This window comes from Phasianus colchicus, chromosome 1, assembly GCF_987193195.1.
Source record: "Phasianus colchicus chromosome 1, bPhaCol1.hap1.1, whole genome shotgun sequence".
Classification (NCBI taxonomy): domain Eukaryota; kingdom Metazoa; phylum Chordata; class Aves; order Galliformes; family Phasianidae; genus Phasianus; species Phasianus colchicus.
In genome coordinates, this window is record NC_143436.1 from 184213212 (window position 1) to 184230667 (window position 17456).

The 17456-nt window shown below is 51.8% G+C and overlaps 2 protein-coding genes across 5 annotated transcripts; both read right to left on the reverse strand.

The window, feature by feature from the left end:
* Nucleotides 1-309: 309 nt before the first annotated feature.
* Nucleotides 310-6881, reverse strand: LOC149920300 (E3 ubiquitin-protein ligase PHF7-like). Of its 3 annotated transcripts, none has more exons than XM_090133978.1 (9): nt 4383-6881; nt 4141-4263; nt 3737-3828; nt 3540-3641; nt 3168-3292; nt 2862-3024; nt 2664-2770; nt 2322-2435; nt 310-2181 (listed from the first exon to the last, which is right to left on the reverse strand). In XM_090133978.1, the coding sequence occupies exons 2-9, from the start codon at nt 4181-4183 to the stop codon at nt 1020-1022; spliced, it is 1908 nt and encodes a 635-aa protein (XP_089990104.1). In that variant the 5' UTR covers nt 4184-4263; nt 4383-6881; the 3' UTR covers nt 310-1019. The 3 variants fall into 3 exon arrangements, with proteins under 3 accessions (XP_089990104.1, XP_089990106.1, XP_089990103.1); XM_090133980.1 differs by having other exon boundaries at nt 310-1897; nt 2063-2181; nt 4141-6881; XM_090133977.1 differs by having other exon boundaries at nt 4141-6881.
* Nucleotides 6882-11453: 4572 nt separating this feature from the next.
* Nucleotides 11454-15568, reverse strand: LOC149920301 (E3 ubiquitin-protein ligase PHF7-like). 2 transcript variants are annotated; one of them, XM_090151244.1, is made up of 9 exons: nt 14864-15568; nt 14622-14744; nt 14218-14309; nt 14021-14122; nt 13649-13773; nt 13343-13505; nt 13145-13251; nt 12803-12916; nt 11454-12662 (listed from the first exon to the last, which is right to left on the reverse strand). In XM_090151244.1, the coding sequence occupies exons 2-9, from the start codon at nt 14662-14664 to the stop codon at nt 11501-11503; spliced, it is 1908 nt and encodes a 635-aa protein (XP_090007370.1). In that variant the 5' UTR covers nt 14665-14744; nt 14864-15568; the 3' UTR covers nt 11454-11500. The 2 variants fall into 2 exon arrangements, with proteins under 2 accessions (XP_090007370.1, XP_090007420.1); XM_090151294.1 differs by having other exon boundaries at nt 11454-12378; nt 12544-12662; nt 14622-15568.
* Nucleotides 15569-17456: the final 1888 nt, after the last annotated feature.

A 17456-nucleotide genomic window follows, 5' to 3' on the forward strand; every position in this document is an offset into this window, starting at 1 on the left:
CAGGTTCCTGTTGGCACTGCTGACATCAGATCTTGGCATCTGACATCAGGAGAGGTTCCAGAGGGCCTGTAGTTAAAGAGCAGCTGGTGACAGAAGGTAGGCAGATACTGCAATGAAGTGAGTGAGTGCAGTTTCTCTGTCCTCTTGCTTCAGAGGTGTCTGATTTACCTGTTTTTACATCTTGTGCACCCTGCTCCTTACGCAGAGGATATACCCTTTGTCCTTCTTCATCCTCAGTGCTCTCACAGTGTACGTGGAGTATTCGGTTTCCGGTTTAGAGAGAAGACACTCTACAGCTTTTTTTGGGTTGAATTTTTGGTTTTAATTTTTGTTGTGATTTTGAAATTTTTGTTGTTGGTATTCCACATCAGAACATCTTGTAAAGCAGTGGGAGTTAGAGAGTTAATGTTCTGGTTCTGTGGACTGCTTTTTTGAAGGGAGGAGCGGCACTCCCCAGAGGACTTTGGGCTCAGAGGAAGAAAGGTGCAGCTCCCGGCAGGGCACCGGCCGCTCTTCCTCTCGCGGCCTCTTGGTTTCACAGCGGAGAAGCTCGTGGTTCCTCTGCAGTCCACAGAGTAAGGCCCCGGTTTTGGACATTCTCTCTCCCATTTTGTTTGATTTGTTGGTCTCAATTCCAATTGTATTGTGTTGTGTTGTATTATCTTGCATTATCACTACCTACAATTCCGAAATTGTAGGTGGTGAATGAACGTTCCTCGTCAGATCGTTGCCGCTGCTTTGTACTTTTTGTAGACCCGTCTGCTATCTCCGTGTGCTTCTCCTGGGGCCCACGAGTCCCTTGCCTCTTTAGTCACGGGGCCGTGCTGGACCAGCTCGTCAGCTGTTAACTCTTCTTTTTCTTCCCTCTCTCTTTCTTTTTGTTTTGTCTTTTTTCCCAGGCCTGCTGCCCCCCTGTCACGGACAGATCTAGAGATAACTCCGTGACAACTCTTTTGGGTTGGCTGCTGGGGACAGGAGCCGGCTCGTGGCTCTGGCACATGGCAGCTCCTGCAGTGTCTTCAGGGCTGGTCCCGGGAGTGGCGGCGTGCCTGAGAAGGCCGCCGCTGCCTGGAACGGCGGCTGGGGCTTCCTCCCGATTGTCTTTGGGAATTGGAAGCCCGACGATCGCGGGGGGAACGGCTTCGATCTTGGGCCTGCCCCCGCTGAAGAAGACTGGAACGTCTTCTGTCTTCAGGAGGCAGGGAATCCCTGGGGGACCTCGATGCCGCCTGTCCGGCAGAGCTCTGGGTGCTGCTCCCAGCACCTTGGGCCGGACTGATTCTGCTGCCACGGCGTCCTCGGGGCTGGCTTGAGGGATTTGAGAGGGAGGACTGGCTTTGTCTCTGGCCTGGCCCCTGCTGTCCGTGGCATCTTCTGTTTGCAGCCTCCGCGGAATTGTTGGTTGCCCTCTGCCTGGCAGAGGTGTGCATGCTCCTCCCAGCACGTGAGGCTGCAGAGCGTCTGCTGCCACCAGGTCTTCTGAGCTGGCTCGGGGAATTTGAGGCACGACCCTTTAGCGGAGAGCGGCTTCTTGTCCGGCCTGTGCCCTGCTGCCTGGATTGCCTTCTGCGCTCAGCCGCTGGGGAATTGCTGGAGTGCCCCACTTCCTGCTGGCTGCTGGATCCGTGGGTGCTGCTCTCAGCCCCTGGAGCTGGTGTTTGGCTGCTCCCCTGGTGTTCTTGGTTGGATTTGCGCCTCTGGCTTTTCCTCTCTCCTGTCCTGGGCTGGCTGGACAGGCTGCCGCGCTTAGGCATCTGGGAACTCTGAGACGACTCCGATGCTGCCTGGCTGGTGGAGGCAGATCTGTGGTCGTCAGGTGCTGGGGAGCTATGAGATGGCCCCTCCGCCTCCTGGCTGGCAGTGCTGGGACCAGCAAGCTGCGACTCGGCACTGGAGGCTGTAAGGAGAGGCAGGAAGGTCAACAGGATGACCCAGCAGCCCCATGGAGGGAGAGGATCCCAGCCCTCCCAGGGCAGAGAAACTCTGGCAAAGCCGCACTGAGGAGCCGCTGCCAGGCCTTGCTTGGCCCCAGGGCAGCAGTCCACGGCTCTTTGCCCCTTACCTGTGCCCACGCCAGCACAGATGTCACACTCCCAGGTGCTGATGCTGTCGCTCAAGACGGAGCAGCGCCGGTGGGTGCCCTGCGCAGCACACGAGGTGCACAGGAGCAGCTCCCAGGGTCTGGGGAACAAAAAGAGGCTTAGCTGTGTGCACAAAATGAGTCAAGCAAGGGAGCGGCGGGCACGGCTCTTGAGCTCAGTCCTTGCTCCCCAGCCTGTGCGGAGGCTGAGATCCCACGCAGGGCTGCTGAGGTAACTCACCCCTCTTCCTCTGCTTGCTCCCTGCCTTCTGCGTGAAGGCACTCGCTGACATCACAGCGCTGGTGTGTCTCGTGCAGAGTTTCGTAGGTCTCCCTGTCCTCCCATGTTGGTCTTCTGCCGGAGAAGGGAGAGAAAGCAGTGAGCCCTCAGTGCCCCAGGCATAGGGCAGATCTGGGGCATCCCTGCTCTTCCCGCGCAAGCCCATTCCCAGCTTCTCCATGAAGCTGCGGCCAATGGAGCTCAAGGGACAGCAGAGGGTCAGCTGGGCCTGCTCGGGGCAATCCCTGGGCAGGCACAGCACTTGCGCCTCAGTATCTGGAGAGCTGGGCAGAAGGCACCAACCTGGCTGGGATTTGGATCCCGAGGAGATGCATTTCTTTCCGGAACTGCATCCTGTCTCTGCAGACGGGACATTGGAAGCGCAGAATGCCAGCGCTCATGGCCTGTCCCTGCAGCGGTAACACAAGCAGCCAGAGTGTGAGCGGGGCCTGGTGCAGCTGAGCACCTGCTGTGACTGCAGAGCAAGGGGAGGGCTCCTACCTGGATGCAGCCCCGGTGAAACCAGGCCTGTGTGCACACTGGGCACACCATGGTGTGGTAGGACTTCTTGTCCCCCACGGGCTCCAGGCAGATGACGCAGTTTGTGTCTTGCTCTGGAGCTGCCTCCACTGCCTGCTGAGGGCGGTGCTCACAGCAGAAGGACCTGGGGGAAGACGGACAGGATGCGTGAGCTGAGAAGTGCTGAGATGCCAGCAGAGGAACACGAAGGAGTTGGTTGCGTGCTTCGGCACTGGGAAGCAGCCCTGCAGGTTCCTCCCTTGTTTGGCTGCTGCTGACAGCCCTTACCTGTGCTGCCCAAAGAAGTGCGTGACACATTCCCCATCCGCTGCACAGGGCAGATGAAAGCTGCGTTCACAGCCTGTCTCTGCGCAGTAGATGGAGGCTCCCTTCTCTCCACAAACGAAGCAGTGCTGGAAAGAGAAGAGCAGCCCCCATTAGCAGCAGGCTCGGGGCCTCTGAGGCCAACGCCATGCCTCTAGGCAGGGCACAGAATGCAGGCACTGCTGGGTCATGCTCTGCAGACGCGCCCGGCAGACAAGTTTAATCTGCTAGAGCAGAACTTTGTCCTGCTGCTGCCCGGAAAGACTGCCAGTGCTTCCTTAGGGTCCAGGCTTAGCTGGTGCTGGCACAAACATCCCCGTTCCTCCAGATCCTCACCTTCTGCTCTGCCTCCTCGATTGCGCCTCGGATGGCATCAAGGGGGATCTTCAGAACCGCCCTCTGTCCGGCAGTGTGCTCGTAAAGGCCGTCGGCAAAAAACTGTAGAAGAGAAAAGAGCGGGATGTCATGAGGACGGGATGGAAAAGAGGGAGCATCCCTGGCTGGAAGGTGGAAGGAGCCCTGAGGGAACTCACCAAGCAAAACTTGTGGACGCAAAGCCCGCTCTCGCCAAGCGTGGGCCCGCAGGTGTCCGGGTGAACATCTGCTCGGCGGCACAGCATGCATACTGAAGAGGAGAGAGCAAATAGAAGCAGCAGTGAGTGCCAGGCGTCCCTGAGGACTGCTGCCAGGGGCGTGTCCCGGCTCTGCCACGCAGGATGAGGGGCAGGGCTGGAAGATGCGAGGGGGAAAGGGCCATTGTAGGCCCCACAGTCACAGCAGGCACGCACAGGCCAACCTGGCTGAGGAGCAGAGGGGCCATGCCCAGCGGTGCCTGGGGAGCCCCTGCCTGCCCCTGCCTCCCCTCTCACACACAGGCAGAGCCCGCAGGACCTCTCTGCCCGGCAGAGAGCTGCAGGCAGAGATACTTGGCTCTCACCTTCAACCTCCGGGTGGGAGGTCTTCTGCTTCCTTTTGGACATGGCACGCGTCGACAGTGAGCGCTTGGAGTCCCTGCCCAGTCAGCGCTGGGCTTTCTCTTCCACTCTCTCCTCTGCCGACTCTGCGGGAGAAGCAGGACGAGAGGGAGTTAGCAGCTCAGGCCCCCAGGCCTGAGTGGGGACCCCTCCTCACTGAGCAGCCTCAGGCAGCCCCTCGCTCCCTGCCCTCTCCTCTCCTCACCTCACCAGGTCGCACTGAGCCACGGTCTGAGCCCGGCCTGGCCTAACCCGGGCCTGGCCCCATAGGTCACAATGGCTGCTCCGTGACACCCTTTGTGAGGCAGTCACTACCTCACAGAGGGGTGAGGGCGTGGGCCCTCCGCCCAAGCAAGATGGCAGCTGTTGCAGGCAGTGCAGAGAGGTGCGTGCTGCTGGCCAGGGCGCGGGGAGGACGGTTTGCCTCCTTCGACCTGCTGGCAGCACTCCCCTTGCCAGAGGCAGGAACAGAGCTGTCCCTGGCCAGAATTGCAGCCCTGGAGCCAGAGGCAGGAACAGAGCTGTCCCTGGCCAGAATTGCAGCCCTGGAGCCTCACTCGGGCACCACTGCTCCTCCACCCCAAGCCTGTTTCCAGCTTCTCCGTGAAGCTGAGGCCAACACTCACAGGCCAGTAAAGGGCTAGGCCTGCTGTGGGCAACTGTAGCAACTTTCCCCTCAATTGTTCTTTCAAGCACAGAGCTACAAACCATCCAGCCCAGTCACCAAAAATAGTATTCTGTTCAATTTCCATTCACGCAACACAGCTTCAACTTTTTGTTTTACTGGATTCTTCTCTTCAATTTCCGTACAACTGAAAAAGAATGCCGGAGACATTCTCTGTATCTGCAAGTTTGGAATGCTTTCAGCAAGTGAAAATAATCCTGCCTATCGGATGTTATGGAACGTTTGAATTTTTATGCCCGTAGTCCATTTTGCAGCATTTAGCAAGCTCACTGAAATACAGCCTAACTTTCAAAATGCAATTTTCTGGGGCCATGTTGCATTTTTAAATATCAAAATCTACAGCACCATCAGAAAATTAGTTTAATCTCTCAAAAATCACGTCAAAGTATTCTACGGTATCGGGGCTACTTTTCTCACCATTCCCGTGTCTCAATTCAGACTAGCAAAATGCTCACAGCCAGCACGCATTCTTTCCTTTTTCATCACGTCACACTCATTTACATCACTGGAGCTGAAGCAGTCAGGACCATTAGAGAGGTGCAAAGTCTCAGAACAGTTATTTACTAAATGTCTGTGAAGTAGCATAAGTCTGCACTTTCTCCTTTATGCACTGGAATCTCTTCAACTCTCAAAAGCACCTATAAGCTGGGAAGCAGGGAAGATGCTGGCATCTTCTAACACTGGCATCTTTTTTTTTAGCTGTTAACTCAGAAAATAGTGTTTCCGATCATCTTTTAAGAGGTTAAGAGCTCAAGCATTTTTGTCACGACATAGCTGATCATGGTGGTATCTTCTGCCTAACTGACCAATGATTAGAGGAACTACTCATCAAGTGTCTAGACATCTACATTCTAGGCAGTCTTCAGCCGTAAGTCCAGAAGAACAATATCCTTGTCTACTAGCCTGATTTCTAACTGGAAAAAAAAAAAAAATAAGAAAAAAAGAAAAATCTTTATTCCTGATGGGAAAGCCCAGCATTACACTGTCATCAGGTACCCAAGTGTCAGAAGCTCGGAAAAAGAACATGTGAAACAAAGCATTAAGGTGTACTGAAGGAAATCTAGTGTCTCTTTCTTACATTTGTCTCTCTTATCCGCCCAGGGTCTATCTACAATCCTACCTTCACTTATAATCCAAGCAGCAAGCCTCCCATTCCTCCTGAGAGTCAGTGTCCTTCTACAAAGTTTCCTCATCCCCTGACTCCTACAGTCACAACTCTTGAGTGCCCATTTTCAAAAAAGGCTACCATCGAGCTTATAGTCACTGCTCCTGAGAGTGATTTGTTTTGAACTCTTTACTTGAGACTAAACCCCTTCTTCCTGATAAAGTGTTTTAGACATTGAAAACCACTGTGCCAACTTCCTACGCTTTTATCATGTTTTTTTAATAAAATCTAGATTTATACTCACAAAAAGAATGGTGAACAAGAGAAGGCACCTAATATTTCTCCTTTTTTACTGTGAAATCAATGAAGGGACTACTACATGGGAACTCTCTCCAGAGGACTTGAACAAATGAATCTCTAGCATATGGAAATTTCATTCTGAATGACAAACAAGACCAAGGGCCTCATTCTGAATCATTAACTCCGAAATGTTTACAGCTGGGATCAGCAGAATTGATATCAAAGAGAAACCATAGACCGTCCTTTGATGGTACGACCACTGATGCTCCCCTGCACAGTGGAATCTTCAGAGATCCAATTTTGACCAAGTTCAGAAGCATGAAAACTGGAAAATGTCTCCTTAGCTTTTTTGCTTGATTGTTGCTATTTTTTCCTCCTTGAGGGAAAAGTAACCTCATTGAGCCCATTGCAGATTAAACTAATTTGACAGCAGAAGGGATGACTGTGGAATGAGAACATCTGGAAGAAGAAGAGTTACCTTTTTGGCCCAAAACTATCTATGAAAAAGAGTCTGGGATTCCAACACAAACTATTATTCTCTAAAGCTAGCAGAAATAGAGGACTAAGCGTGGAAAGCAGAACAGTGGGAAAAAGAATTAGAAAAGCCTCTGTTATGGGAAGGAAGTTTGTTCTATGGCATTTTGTTTCTTGTGAGACCGAAATTTCCATCTCCAAATATGAGAGGAGACCTTAGCCTTGAGAATGTCTTTGACGCCACATTTCGTTCTAACGCTTCTCATCTATATGCTGTTTAATGTACATCAAGCTTAAGTGAGAACCACCTGTAGAGTGTCACTGGGGGTTGGCAGTGTTGCATTTTTGTTGAGATTGTGTTCTATCCTCTCTGAATTTATTTTACCAAATCTATTTTACCTCGAGGCAACTGGAATTCCAAATACTATCTGAGAAAAAAATTCTGGAGGCTGTGGTATCATTTTGCTAAGTAAATGAATGTGAAAGTTTGGTGCCCCAGCTGTCTCGGTGCATTTTTTTGCATGTTTTTGGTAGTTTGCTAAACTACCGGGGTTACTTGTTTCTTCCTGTTCTTAATTTGTTTTGATTCTTGGAATGCTTTTCTTAGCTTTGTCCTTGTTTTGTTTTGCTCCTGATTATGATTTTGTTGGGCTTCATTAAGAGCAATCATTGTATTATGCTCTCTTGCTTTTGAAGGCACTTCTGCTTTTTTTTCTTCCTTTTTTCTTTTTTTTCCTTTCTTAATGAAAGATGCTGTACAGAAAGAAGCCGTTGATTTGTACAGTTTCTTTGCTGGAAGCAACAGTGGATCTCAGTCTGACCTCAACCTTTTGTCAGATGTGCTTGAAGAGTAAGAAAGGTCTAGGTTCAATTTCTACTGATTGCCATTAGAAACTTAAAACAGCTTCAGCCCGTGCTCCGTCTCAGACATTAAACTGCTGGAGTGCTTCACAGAGAGCAGCATTCACACAGAGGTGATGTTTTAGACAAAGGCCTTAAGGAAGATAAAGGTGCTCCTTTATCTAGGATAAGGAAAGCAAAGTTATAGTATTATCTTGCAAAAGCAGCTGATAGAGCTAAAGGAGGGAGGGATTCGAGTTTTTGAAGAAATGCTGTTGAAAGTCCTCAAACTCCTCCCACTGAGATTTACCGATGTGGCTGAAGCCACAACCCTTATTCCCTGATGCTCACTGCTCGGCTCCTGTTCAGCTCAGTATCTTGTTCTGAAACTTCTTGCTTTGCCTGCCACCTTTTGGTGCTGCTCTTGCTGCCTCTGGCCACTGTTTTGCTGTTTCTTGTCACTGCTTTACCACTGCCATTTCCACTTAGCTGAACGGCATCGGAAGATTTCTACTCCTTGGAGAGACAGCTTCATCAGGTGTGGGGCAGAGCGTGGATCTGTGCCCTGCAGTCCATACCTCTGAGTTTTAAAAACCCAAATCCAGGTTTGACAGCAGGCCTTTTGAATGGGATTAATCTCAGACGCCTTAATCGGTCTCTGTATTACAAAGGCCCTTATGTTTGAGCTAATTTTGCTCGATTCTCTCTATAATCAAAGGAGAAGTAAATATTTTTCGAGCATGATCCATCTAATTTTGATAGTGATTCTCAGCGTAGGTCGGGCAAGCTTCACCAGCCGCACTTGTCATGAGATGGGATTCCCAAAGTGACTATCTGAGATGTGAGCAACTTTGTTGTGCACGTCTAAATTTAGATGAGAAACGAATCAGGAGAGTATTAGAGTGCATTGTGTGTGAATAAGCTGTTCTTCCAACAGCAGAAGAGGACCAGGGAATAGAATGAAGATTTTTGCCTCGACAGAGCTTCTGTTGGATTCAATATGGACATACACACGTTTTCTAGAGGAAATTTCACTTTTGCGCCTAGCATGACGTTTGTAGTTGTCATTTAGAAAAACGGTTGCAGTAATTTAAATTGAGAGGTCAGAGCATAAGCTGTGATTTGCAGTGTGAGTATAATCCTGAGTGTCACACAAGCCTTCCACTTCCTTTTTCTTTCTCTTGTTTTTCTTACCTTGTTTTAGGCTTTCATTTTACTGCAACAGCTGTATGTATCACTGCTTGGCATTACTTCTGCCTCTGCACAATGGGGCTGGATAGCCAATAGTCTCTTCAATAAAAATGCTGTTGTTATATTATTTCGGTCTTTAGTGCATTTTTTAAAATAAATGGCCCATAATAAATAAACTCAGTGGCACTGAGTGCACTCTCAGCAGATTTGGAGACGACACCAAACTGAGCGGTGCAGCTGACACTTCGGAGGGAAGGGAAGCCACCCAGAGGGACCTGGACAGGCTGGAGAAGTGGGCCCATGAAAACCCAAGGAGGTTCAACAAGGGCAACTTCAAGGTGTTGCGCTTGGGTCGGGGCAATGCCAGGTGTTTATACGGACTGGGGGAAGATCTCCTGGAGAGCAGCCCTGCAGAAAAGGACTTGGTGGTCCTGATGTACGAGAAGGTGGACATGAGCCAGCAGTGTGGTCTTCCTTGTAGCCCGGAAGGCCAGCTGTGTTCTGGGCTGCATTAAAAAAGGGGTGGCCAGCAGGGAGAGGGAGGTGATTGTCCCCCTCTGCTCAGCTCTTGGGAGGCCCCATCTGGAGTACTGCGTCCAGGCCTGGGGCCCCCGTACAAGAAAGACACAGAGCTCCTGGAATGGGTCCAGAAGAGGGCCACTAAGATGATCAGAGGGCTGGAGCACCTCTCCTGCAAAGAAAGGTTGAGGGAACTGAGCTAGTTTAGCCAGGAGAAGAGAAGGCCGCGGGGAGACTTCATTGTGGCCTTCCCATACTTCCCATAGTAGGGAGCATATAAACAGGAGGGGGAACGGCTGTTTACAGGGGTGGATAGTGATCGGACAAGGGAGAGTGGTTTTAAACTGAGACAGGGGAGGTTTAGGTTGGATATTAGGAGGAAGTTTTTCACCCAGAGGGTGGTGAAGCACTGGAACAGGTTGCCCAAGGAGGTTGTGGATGCCCCATCCCTGGAGGCATTCAAGGCCAGGCTGGATGTGGCTCTGGGCAGCCCGGTCTGCTGGTTGGCGACCCCGCACATAGCAGGGGGGTTGAAACTCGATGATCATTGTGGTCCTATTCAACCCAGGCCATTGAATGATTCTATGAGTCTATGAGTCTATGAGTCTATGAGTCTGTGAGTCTATGAGTCTATAATACTGTGATTCTGTGATTCTGTGATTCTGTGATTCAAGGGCAGGTTGGATTGGACCACGGGCAGCCTGATCTGGTGGACAGCAACCTTGCCCAAGGCAGGGGAACTGGAACTAGATGGTCTTTAATGTCCCTTCCAACCTAAGCCATTCTGTGACTCTAGGATGTAATGATCTTAGCATTTCCCCAAATTGCTTTAAATCTCATGGAGCTATGATATGTTTATTTAATATTGTAATCGTATTGGACTCTTATTCATTCCCTTGCCTCTTTAGTCTCGGGGCCAGGACTGTAAGTGGCATTGTGTGGGCAGTACTTGAGTATTACTGCCAGAAGTAGGGCCATGAGCAAGTTCATTGCATCTCCTTTGTGTTAGCTCCTTCCATTTTTCTCTGATAAGAAACTGAGCTCAGCCTCCGCTGATGTAATTCAAGCTAATTTTCATTAGTTTTGCTAAGAGCAGAGCTGTAATGACAGCATTTGTGTGTGTATGCATCTAGCACATATTGCTAGGGTTGGAAGTAAGAAGAGGCGGGCAGTGGGCAGCTGGAATACTGCAGGTTCCTGTTGGCACTGCTGACATCAGATCTTGGCATCTGACATCAGGAGAGGTTCCAGAGGGCCTGTAGTTAAAGAGCAGCTGGTGACAGAAGGTAGGCAGATACTGCAATGAAGTGAGTGAGTGCAGTTTCTCTGTCCTCTTGCTTCAGAGGTGTCTGATTTACCTGTTTTTACATCTTGTGCACCCTGCTCCTTACGCAGAGGATATACCCTTTGTCCTTCTTCATCCTCAGTGCTCTCACAGTGTACGTGGAGTATTCGGTTCCCGGTTTAGAGAGAAGACACTCTACAGCTTTTTTTGGGTTGAATTTTTGGTTTTAATTTTTGTTGTGATTTTGAAATTTTTGTTGTTGGTATTCCACATCAGAACATCTTGTAAAGCAGTGGGAGTTAGAGAGTTAATGTTCTGGTTCTGTGGACTGCTTTTTTGAAGGGAGGAGCGGCACTCCCCAGAGGACTTTGGGCTCAGAGGAAGAAAGGTGCAGCTCCCGGCAGGGCACCGGCCGCTCTTCCTCTTGCGGCCTCTTGGTTTCACAGCGGAGAAGCTCGTGGTTCCTCTGCAGTCCACAGAGTAAGGCCCCGGTTTTGGACATTCTCTCTCCCATTTTGTTTGATTTGTTGGTCTCAATTCCAATTGTATTGTGTTGTGTTGTATTATCTTGCATTATCACTACCTACAATTCCGAAATTGTAGGTGGTGAATGAACGTTCCTTGTCAGATCGTTGCCGCTGCTTTGTACTTTTTGTAGACCCGTCTGCTATCTCCGTGTGCTTCTCCTGGGGCCCACGAGTCCCTTGCCTCTTTAGTCACGGGGCCGTGCTGGACCAGCTCGTCAGCTGTTAACTCTTCTTTTTCTTCCCTCTCTCTTTCTTTTTGTTTTGTCTTTTTTCCCAGGCCTGCTGCCCCCCTGTCACGGACAGATCTAGAGATAACTCCATGACAACTCTTTTGGGTTGGCTGCTGGGGACAGGAGCCGGCTCGTGGCTCTGGCACATGGCAGCTCCTGCAGTGTCTTCAGGGCTGGTCCCGGGAGTGGCGGCGTGCCTGAGAAGGCCGCCGCTGCCTGGAACGGCGGCTGGGGCTTCCTCCCGATTGTCTTTGGGAATTGGAAGCCCGACGATCGCGGGGGGAACGGCTTCGATCTTGGGCCTGCCCCCGCTGAAGAAGACTGGAACGTCTTCTGTCTTCAGGAGGCAGGGAATCCCTGGGGGACCTCGATGCCGCCTGTCCGGCAGAGCTCTGGGTGCTGCTCCCAGCACCTTGGGCCGGACTGATTCTGCTGCCACGGCGTCCTCGGGGCTGGCTTGAGGGATTTGAGAGGGAGGACTGGCTTTGTCTCTGGCCTGGCCCCTGCTGTCCGTGGCATCTTCTGTTTGCAGCCTCCGCGGAATTGTTGGTTGCCCTCTGCCTGGCAGAGGTGTGCATGCTCCTCCCAGCACGTGAGGCTGCAGAGCGTCTGCTGCCACCAGGTCTTCTGAGCTGGCTCGGGGAATTTGAGGCACGACCCTTTAGCGGAGAGCGGCTTCTTGTCCGGCCTGTGCCCTGCTGCCTGGATTGCCTTCTGCGCTCAGCCGCTGGGGAATTGCTGGAGTGCCCCACTTCCTGCTGGCTGCTGGATCCATGGGTGCTGCTCTCAGCCCCTGGAGCTGGTGTTTGGCTGCTCCCCTGGTGTTCTTGGTTGGATTTGCGCCTCTGGCTTTTCCTCTCTCCTGTCCTGGGCTGGCTGGACAGGCTGCCGCGCTTAGGCATCTGGGAACTCTGAGACGACTCCGATGCTGCCTGGCTGGTGGAGGCAGATCTGTGGTCGTCAGGTGCTGGGGAGCTATGAGATGGCCCCTCCGCCTCCTGGCTGGCAGTGCTGGGACCAGCAAGCTGCGACTCGGCACTGGAGGCTGTAAGGAGAGGCAGGAAGGTCAACAGGATGACCCAGCAGCCCCATGGAGGGAGAGGATCCCAGCCCTCCCAGGGCAGAGAAACTCTGGCAAAGCCGCACTGAGGAGCCGCTGCCAGGCCTTGCTTGGCCCCAGGGCAGCAGTCCACGGCTCTTTGCCCCTTACCTGTGCCCACGCCAGCACAGATGTCACACTCCCAGGTGCTGATGCTGTCGCTCAAGACGGAGCAGCGCCGGTGGGTGCCCTGCGCAGCACACGAGGTGCACAGGAGCAGCTCCCAGGGTCTGGGGAACAAAAAGAGGCTTAGCTGTGTGCACAAAATGAGTCAAGCAAGGGAGCGGCGGGCACGGCTCTTGAGCTCAGTCCTTGCTCCCCAGCCTGTGCGGAGGCTGAGATCCCACGCAGGGCTGCTGAGGTAACTCACCCCTCTTCCTCTGCTTGCTCCCTGCCTTCTGCGTGAAGGCACTCGCTGACATCACAGCGCTGGTGTGTCTCGTGCAGAGTTTCGTAGGTCTCCCTGTCCTCCCATGTTGGTCTTCTGCCGGAGAAGGGAGAGAAAGCAGTGAGCCCTCAGTGCCCCAGGCATAGGGCAGATCTGGGGCATCCCTGCTCTTCCCGCGCAAGCCCATTCCCAGCTTCTCCATGAAGCTGCGGCCAATGGAGCTCAAGGGACAGCAGAGGGTCAGCTGGGCCTGCTCGGGGCAATCCCTGGGCAGGCACAGCACTTGCGCCTCAGTATCTGGAGAGCTGGGCAGAAGGCACCAACCTGGCTGGGATTTGGATCCCGAGGAGATGCATTTCTTTCCGGAACTGCATCCTGTCTCTGCAGACGGGACATTGGAAGCGCAGAATGCCAGCGCTCATGGCCTGTCCCTGCAGCGGTAACACAAGCAGCCAGAGTGTGAGCGGGGCCTGGTGCAGCTGAGCACCTGCTGTGACTGCAGAGCAAGGGGAGGGCTCCTACCTGGATGCAGCCCCGGTGAAACCAGGCCTGTGTGCACACTGGGCACACCATGGTGTGGTAGGACTTCTTGTCCCCCACGGGCTCCAGGCAGATGACGCAGTTTGTGTCTTGCTCTGGAGCTGCCTCCACTGCCTGCTGAGGGCGGTGCTCACAGCAGAAGGACCTGGGGGAAGACGGACAGGATGCGTGAGCTGAGAAGTGCTGAGATGCCAGCAGAGGAACACGAAGGAGTTGGTTGCGTGCTTCGGCACTGGGAAGCAGCCCTGCAGGTTCCTCCCTTGTTTGGCTGCTGCTGACAGCCCTTACCTGTGCTGCCCAAAGAAGTGCGTGACACATTCCCCATCCGCTGCACAGGGCAGATGAAAGCTGCGTTCACAGCCTGTCTCTGCACAGTAGATGGAGGCCCCCTTCTCTCCACAAACGAAGCAGTGCTGGAAAGAGAAGAGCAGCCCCCATTAGCAGCAGGCTCGGGGCCTCTGAGGCCAACGCCATGCCTCTAGGCAGGGCACAGAATGCAGGCACTGCTGGGTCATGCTCTGCAGACGCGCCCGGCAGACAAGTTTAATCTGCTAGAGCAGAACTTTGTCCTGCTGCTGCCCGGAAAGACTGCCAGTGCTTCCTTAGGGTCCAGGCTTAGCTGGTGCTGGCACAAACATCCCCGTTCCTCCAGATCCTCACCTTCTGCTCTGCCTCCTCGATTGCGCCTCGGATGGCATCAAGGGGGATCTTCAGAACCGCCCTCTGTCCGGCAGTGTGCTCGTAAAGGCCGTCGGCAAAAAACTGTAGAAGAGGAAAGAGCGGGATGTCATGAGGACGGGATGGAAAAGAGGGAGCATCCCTGGCTGGAAGGTGGAAGGAGCCCTGAGGGAACTCACCAAGCAAAACTTGTGGACGCAAAGCCCGCTCTCGCCAAGCGTGGGCCCGCAGGTGTCCGGGTGAACATCTGCTCGGCGGCACAGCATGCATACTGAAGAGGAGAGAGCAAATAGAAGCAGCAGTGAGTGCCAGGCGTCCCTGAGGACTGCTGCCAGGGGCGTGTCCCGGCTCTGCCACGCAGGATGAGGGGCAGGGCTGGAAGATGCGAGGGGGAAAGGGCCATTGTAGGCCCCACAGTCACAGCAGGCACGCACAGGCCAACCTGGCTGAGGAGCAGAGGGGCCATGCCCAGCGGTGCCTGGGGAGCCCCTGCCTGCCCCTGCCTCCCCTCTCACACACAGGCAGAGCCCGCAGGACCTCTCTGCCCGGCAGAGAGCTGCAGGCAGAGATACTTGGCTCTCACCTTCAACCTCCGGGTGGGAGGTCTTCTGCTTCCTTTTGGACATGGCACGCGTCGACAGTGAGCGCTTGGAGTCCCTGCCCAGTCAGCGCTGGGCTTTCTCTTCCACTCTCTCCTCTGCCGACTCTGCGGGAGAAGCAGGACGAGAGGGAGTTAGCAGCTCAGGCCCCCAGGCCTGAGTGGGGACCCCTCCTCACTGAGCAGCCTCAGGCAGCCCCTCGCTCCCTGCCCTCTCCTCTCCTCACCTCACCAGGTCGCACTGAGCCACGGTCTGAGCCCGGCCTGGCCTAACCCGGGCCTGGCCCCATAGGTCACAATGGCTGCTCCGTGACACCCTTTGTGAGGCAGTCACTACCTCACAGAGGGGTGAGGGCGTGGGCCCTCCGCCCAAGCAAGATGGCAGCTGTTGCAGGCAGTGCAGAGAGGTGCGTGCTGCTGGCCAGGGCGCGGGGAGGACGGTTTGCCTCCTTCGACCTGCTGGCAGCACTCCCCTTGCCAGAGGCAGGAACAGAGCTGTCCCTGGCCAGAATTGCAGCCCTGGAGCCACAGGCAGGAACAGAGCTGTCCCTGGCCAGAATTGCAGCCCTGGAGCCTCACTCGGGCACCACTGCTCCTCCACCCCAAGCCTGTTTCCAGCTTCTCCGTGAAGCTGAGGCCAACACTCACAGGCCAGTAAAGGGCTAGGCCTGCTGTGGGCAACTGTAGCAACTTTCCCCTCAATTGTTCTTTCAAGCACAGAGCTACAAACCATCCAGCCCAGTCACCAAAAATAGTATTCTGTTCAATTTCCATTCACGCAACACAGCTTCAACTTTTTGTTTTACTGGATTCTTCTCTTCAATTTCCGTACAACTGAAAAAGAATGCCGGAGACATTCTCTGTATCTGCAAGTTTGGAATGCTTTCAGCAAGTGAAAATAATCCTGCCTATCGGATGTTATGGAACGTTTGAATTTTTATGCCTGTAGTCCATTTTGCAGCATTTAGCAAGCTCACTGAAATACAGCCTAACTTTCAAAATGCAATTTTCTGGGGCCATGTTGCATTTTTAAATATCAAAATCTACAGCACCATCAGAAAATTAGTTTAATCTCTCAAAAGTCACGTCAAAGTATTCTACGGTATCGGGGCTACTTTTCTCACCATTCCCGTGTCTCAATTCAGACTAGCAAAATGCTCACAGCCAGCACGCATTCTTTCCTTTTTCATCACGTCACACTCATTTACATCACTGGAGCTGAAGCAGTCAGGACCATTAGAGAGGTGCAAAGTCTCAGAACAGTTATTTACTAAATGTCTGTGAAGTAGCATAAGTCTGCACTTTCTCCTTTATGCACTGGAATCTCTTCAACTCTCAAAAGCACCTATAAGCTGGGAAGCAGGGAAGATGCTGGCATCTTCTAACACTGGCATCTTTTTTTTTAGCTGTTAACTCAGAAAATAGTGTTTCCGATCATCTTTTAAGAGGTTAAGAGCTCAAGCATTTTTGTCACGACATAGCTGATCATGGTGGTATCTTCTGCCTAACTGACCAATGATTAGAGGAACTACTCATCAAGTGTCTAGACATCTACATTCTAGGCAGTCTTCAGCCGTAAGTCCAGAAGAACAATATCCTTGTCTACTAGCCTGATTTCTAACTGGAAAAAAAAAAAAAAATAAGAAAAAAAGAAAAATCTTTATTCCTGATGGGAAAGCCCAGCATTACACTGTCATCAGGTACCCAAGTGTCAGAAGCTCGGAAAAAGAACATGTGAAACAAAGCATTAAGGTGTACTGAAGGAAATCTAGTGTCTCTTTCTTACATTTGTCTCTCTTATCCGCCCAGGGTCTATCTACAATCCTACCTTCACTTATAATCCAAGCAGCAAGCCTCCCATTCCTCCTGAGAGTCAGTGTCCTTCTACAAAGTTTCCTCATCCCCTGACTCCTACAGTCACAACTCTTGAGTGCCCATTTTCAAAAAAGGCTACCATCGAGCTTATAGTCACTGCTCCTGAGAGTGATTTGTTTTGAACTCTTTACTTGAGACTAAACCCCTTCTTCCTGATAAAGTGTTTTAGACATTGAAAACCACTGTGCCAACTTCCTACGCTTTTATCATGTTTTTTAATAAAATCTAGATTTATACTCACAAAAAGAATGGTGAACAAGAGAAGGCACCTAATATTTCTCCTTTTTTACTGTGAAATCAATGAAGGGACTACTACATGGGAACTCTCTCCAGAGGACTTGAACAAATGAATCTCTAGCATATGGAAATTTCATTCTGAATGACAAACAAGACCAAGGGCCTCATTCTGAATCATTAACTCCGAAATGTTTACAGCTGGGATCAGCAGAATTGATATCAAAGAGAAACCATAGACCGTCCTTTGATGGTACGACCACTGATGCTCCCCTGCACAGTGGAATCTTCAGAGATCCAATTTTGACCAAGTTCAGAAGCATGAAAACTGGAAAATGTCTCCTTAGCTTTTTTGCTTGATTGTTGCTATTTTTTCCTCCTTGAGGGAAAAGTAACCTCATTGAGCCCATTGCAGATTAAACTAATTTGACAGCAGAAGGGATGACTGTGGAATGAGAACATCTGGAAGAAGAAGAGTTACCTTTTTGGCCCAAAACTATCTATGAAAAAGAGTCTGGGATTCCAACACAAACTATTATTCTCTAAAGCTAGCAGAAATAGAGGACTAAGCGTGGAAAGCAGAACAGTGGGAAAAAGAATTAGAAAAGCCTCTGTTATGGGAAGGAAGTTTGTTCTATGGCATTTTGTTTCTTGTGAGACCGAAATTTCCATCTCCAAATATGAGAGGAGACCTTAGTCTTGAGAATGTCT

What these genes read in the sequence shown, in the direction of transcription:
- LOC149920301 (XM_090151244.1), bottom strand. Translation starts at nt 14,664, where the DNA reads ATGTCCAAAAGGAAGCAGAAGACCTCCCACCCGGAGGTTGAAG. An exon ending in CTCCCACCCGGAGGTTGAAG is followed by an intron (nt 14,310 to 14,621) that starts GTGAGAGCCAAG and finishes TCTCCTCTTCAG; the next exon opens with TATGCATGCTGTGCCGCCGA. An exon ending in GAGCAAGCAGAGGAAGAGGG is followed by an intron (nt 12,663 to 12,802) that starts GTGAGTTACCTC and finishes TTTGTTCCCCAG; the next exon opens with ACCCTGGGAGCTGCTCCTGT.
- LOC149920300 (XM_090133978.1), bottom strand. Translation starts at nt 4,183, where the DNA reads ATGTCCAAAAGGAAGCAGAAGACCTCCCACCCGGAGGTTGAAG. An exon ending in TCGAGGAGGCAGAGCAGAAG is followed by an intron (nt 3,293 to 3,539) that starts GTGAGGATCTGG and finishes TTCTCTTTCCAG; the next exon opens with CACTGCTTCGTTTGTGGAGA. An exon ending in CACTTCTTTGGGCAGCACAG is followed by an intron (nt 3,025 to 3,167) that starts GTAAGGGCTGTC and finishes GTCTTCCCCCAG; the next exon opens with GTCCTTCTGCTGTGAGCACC.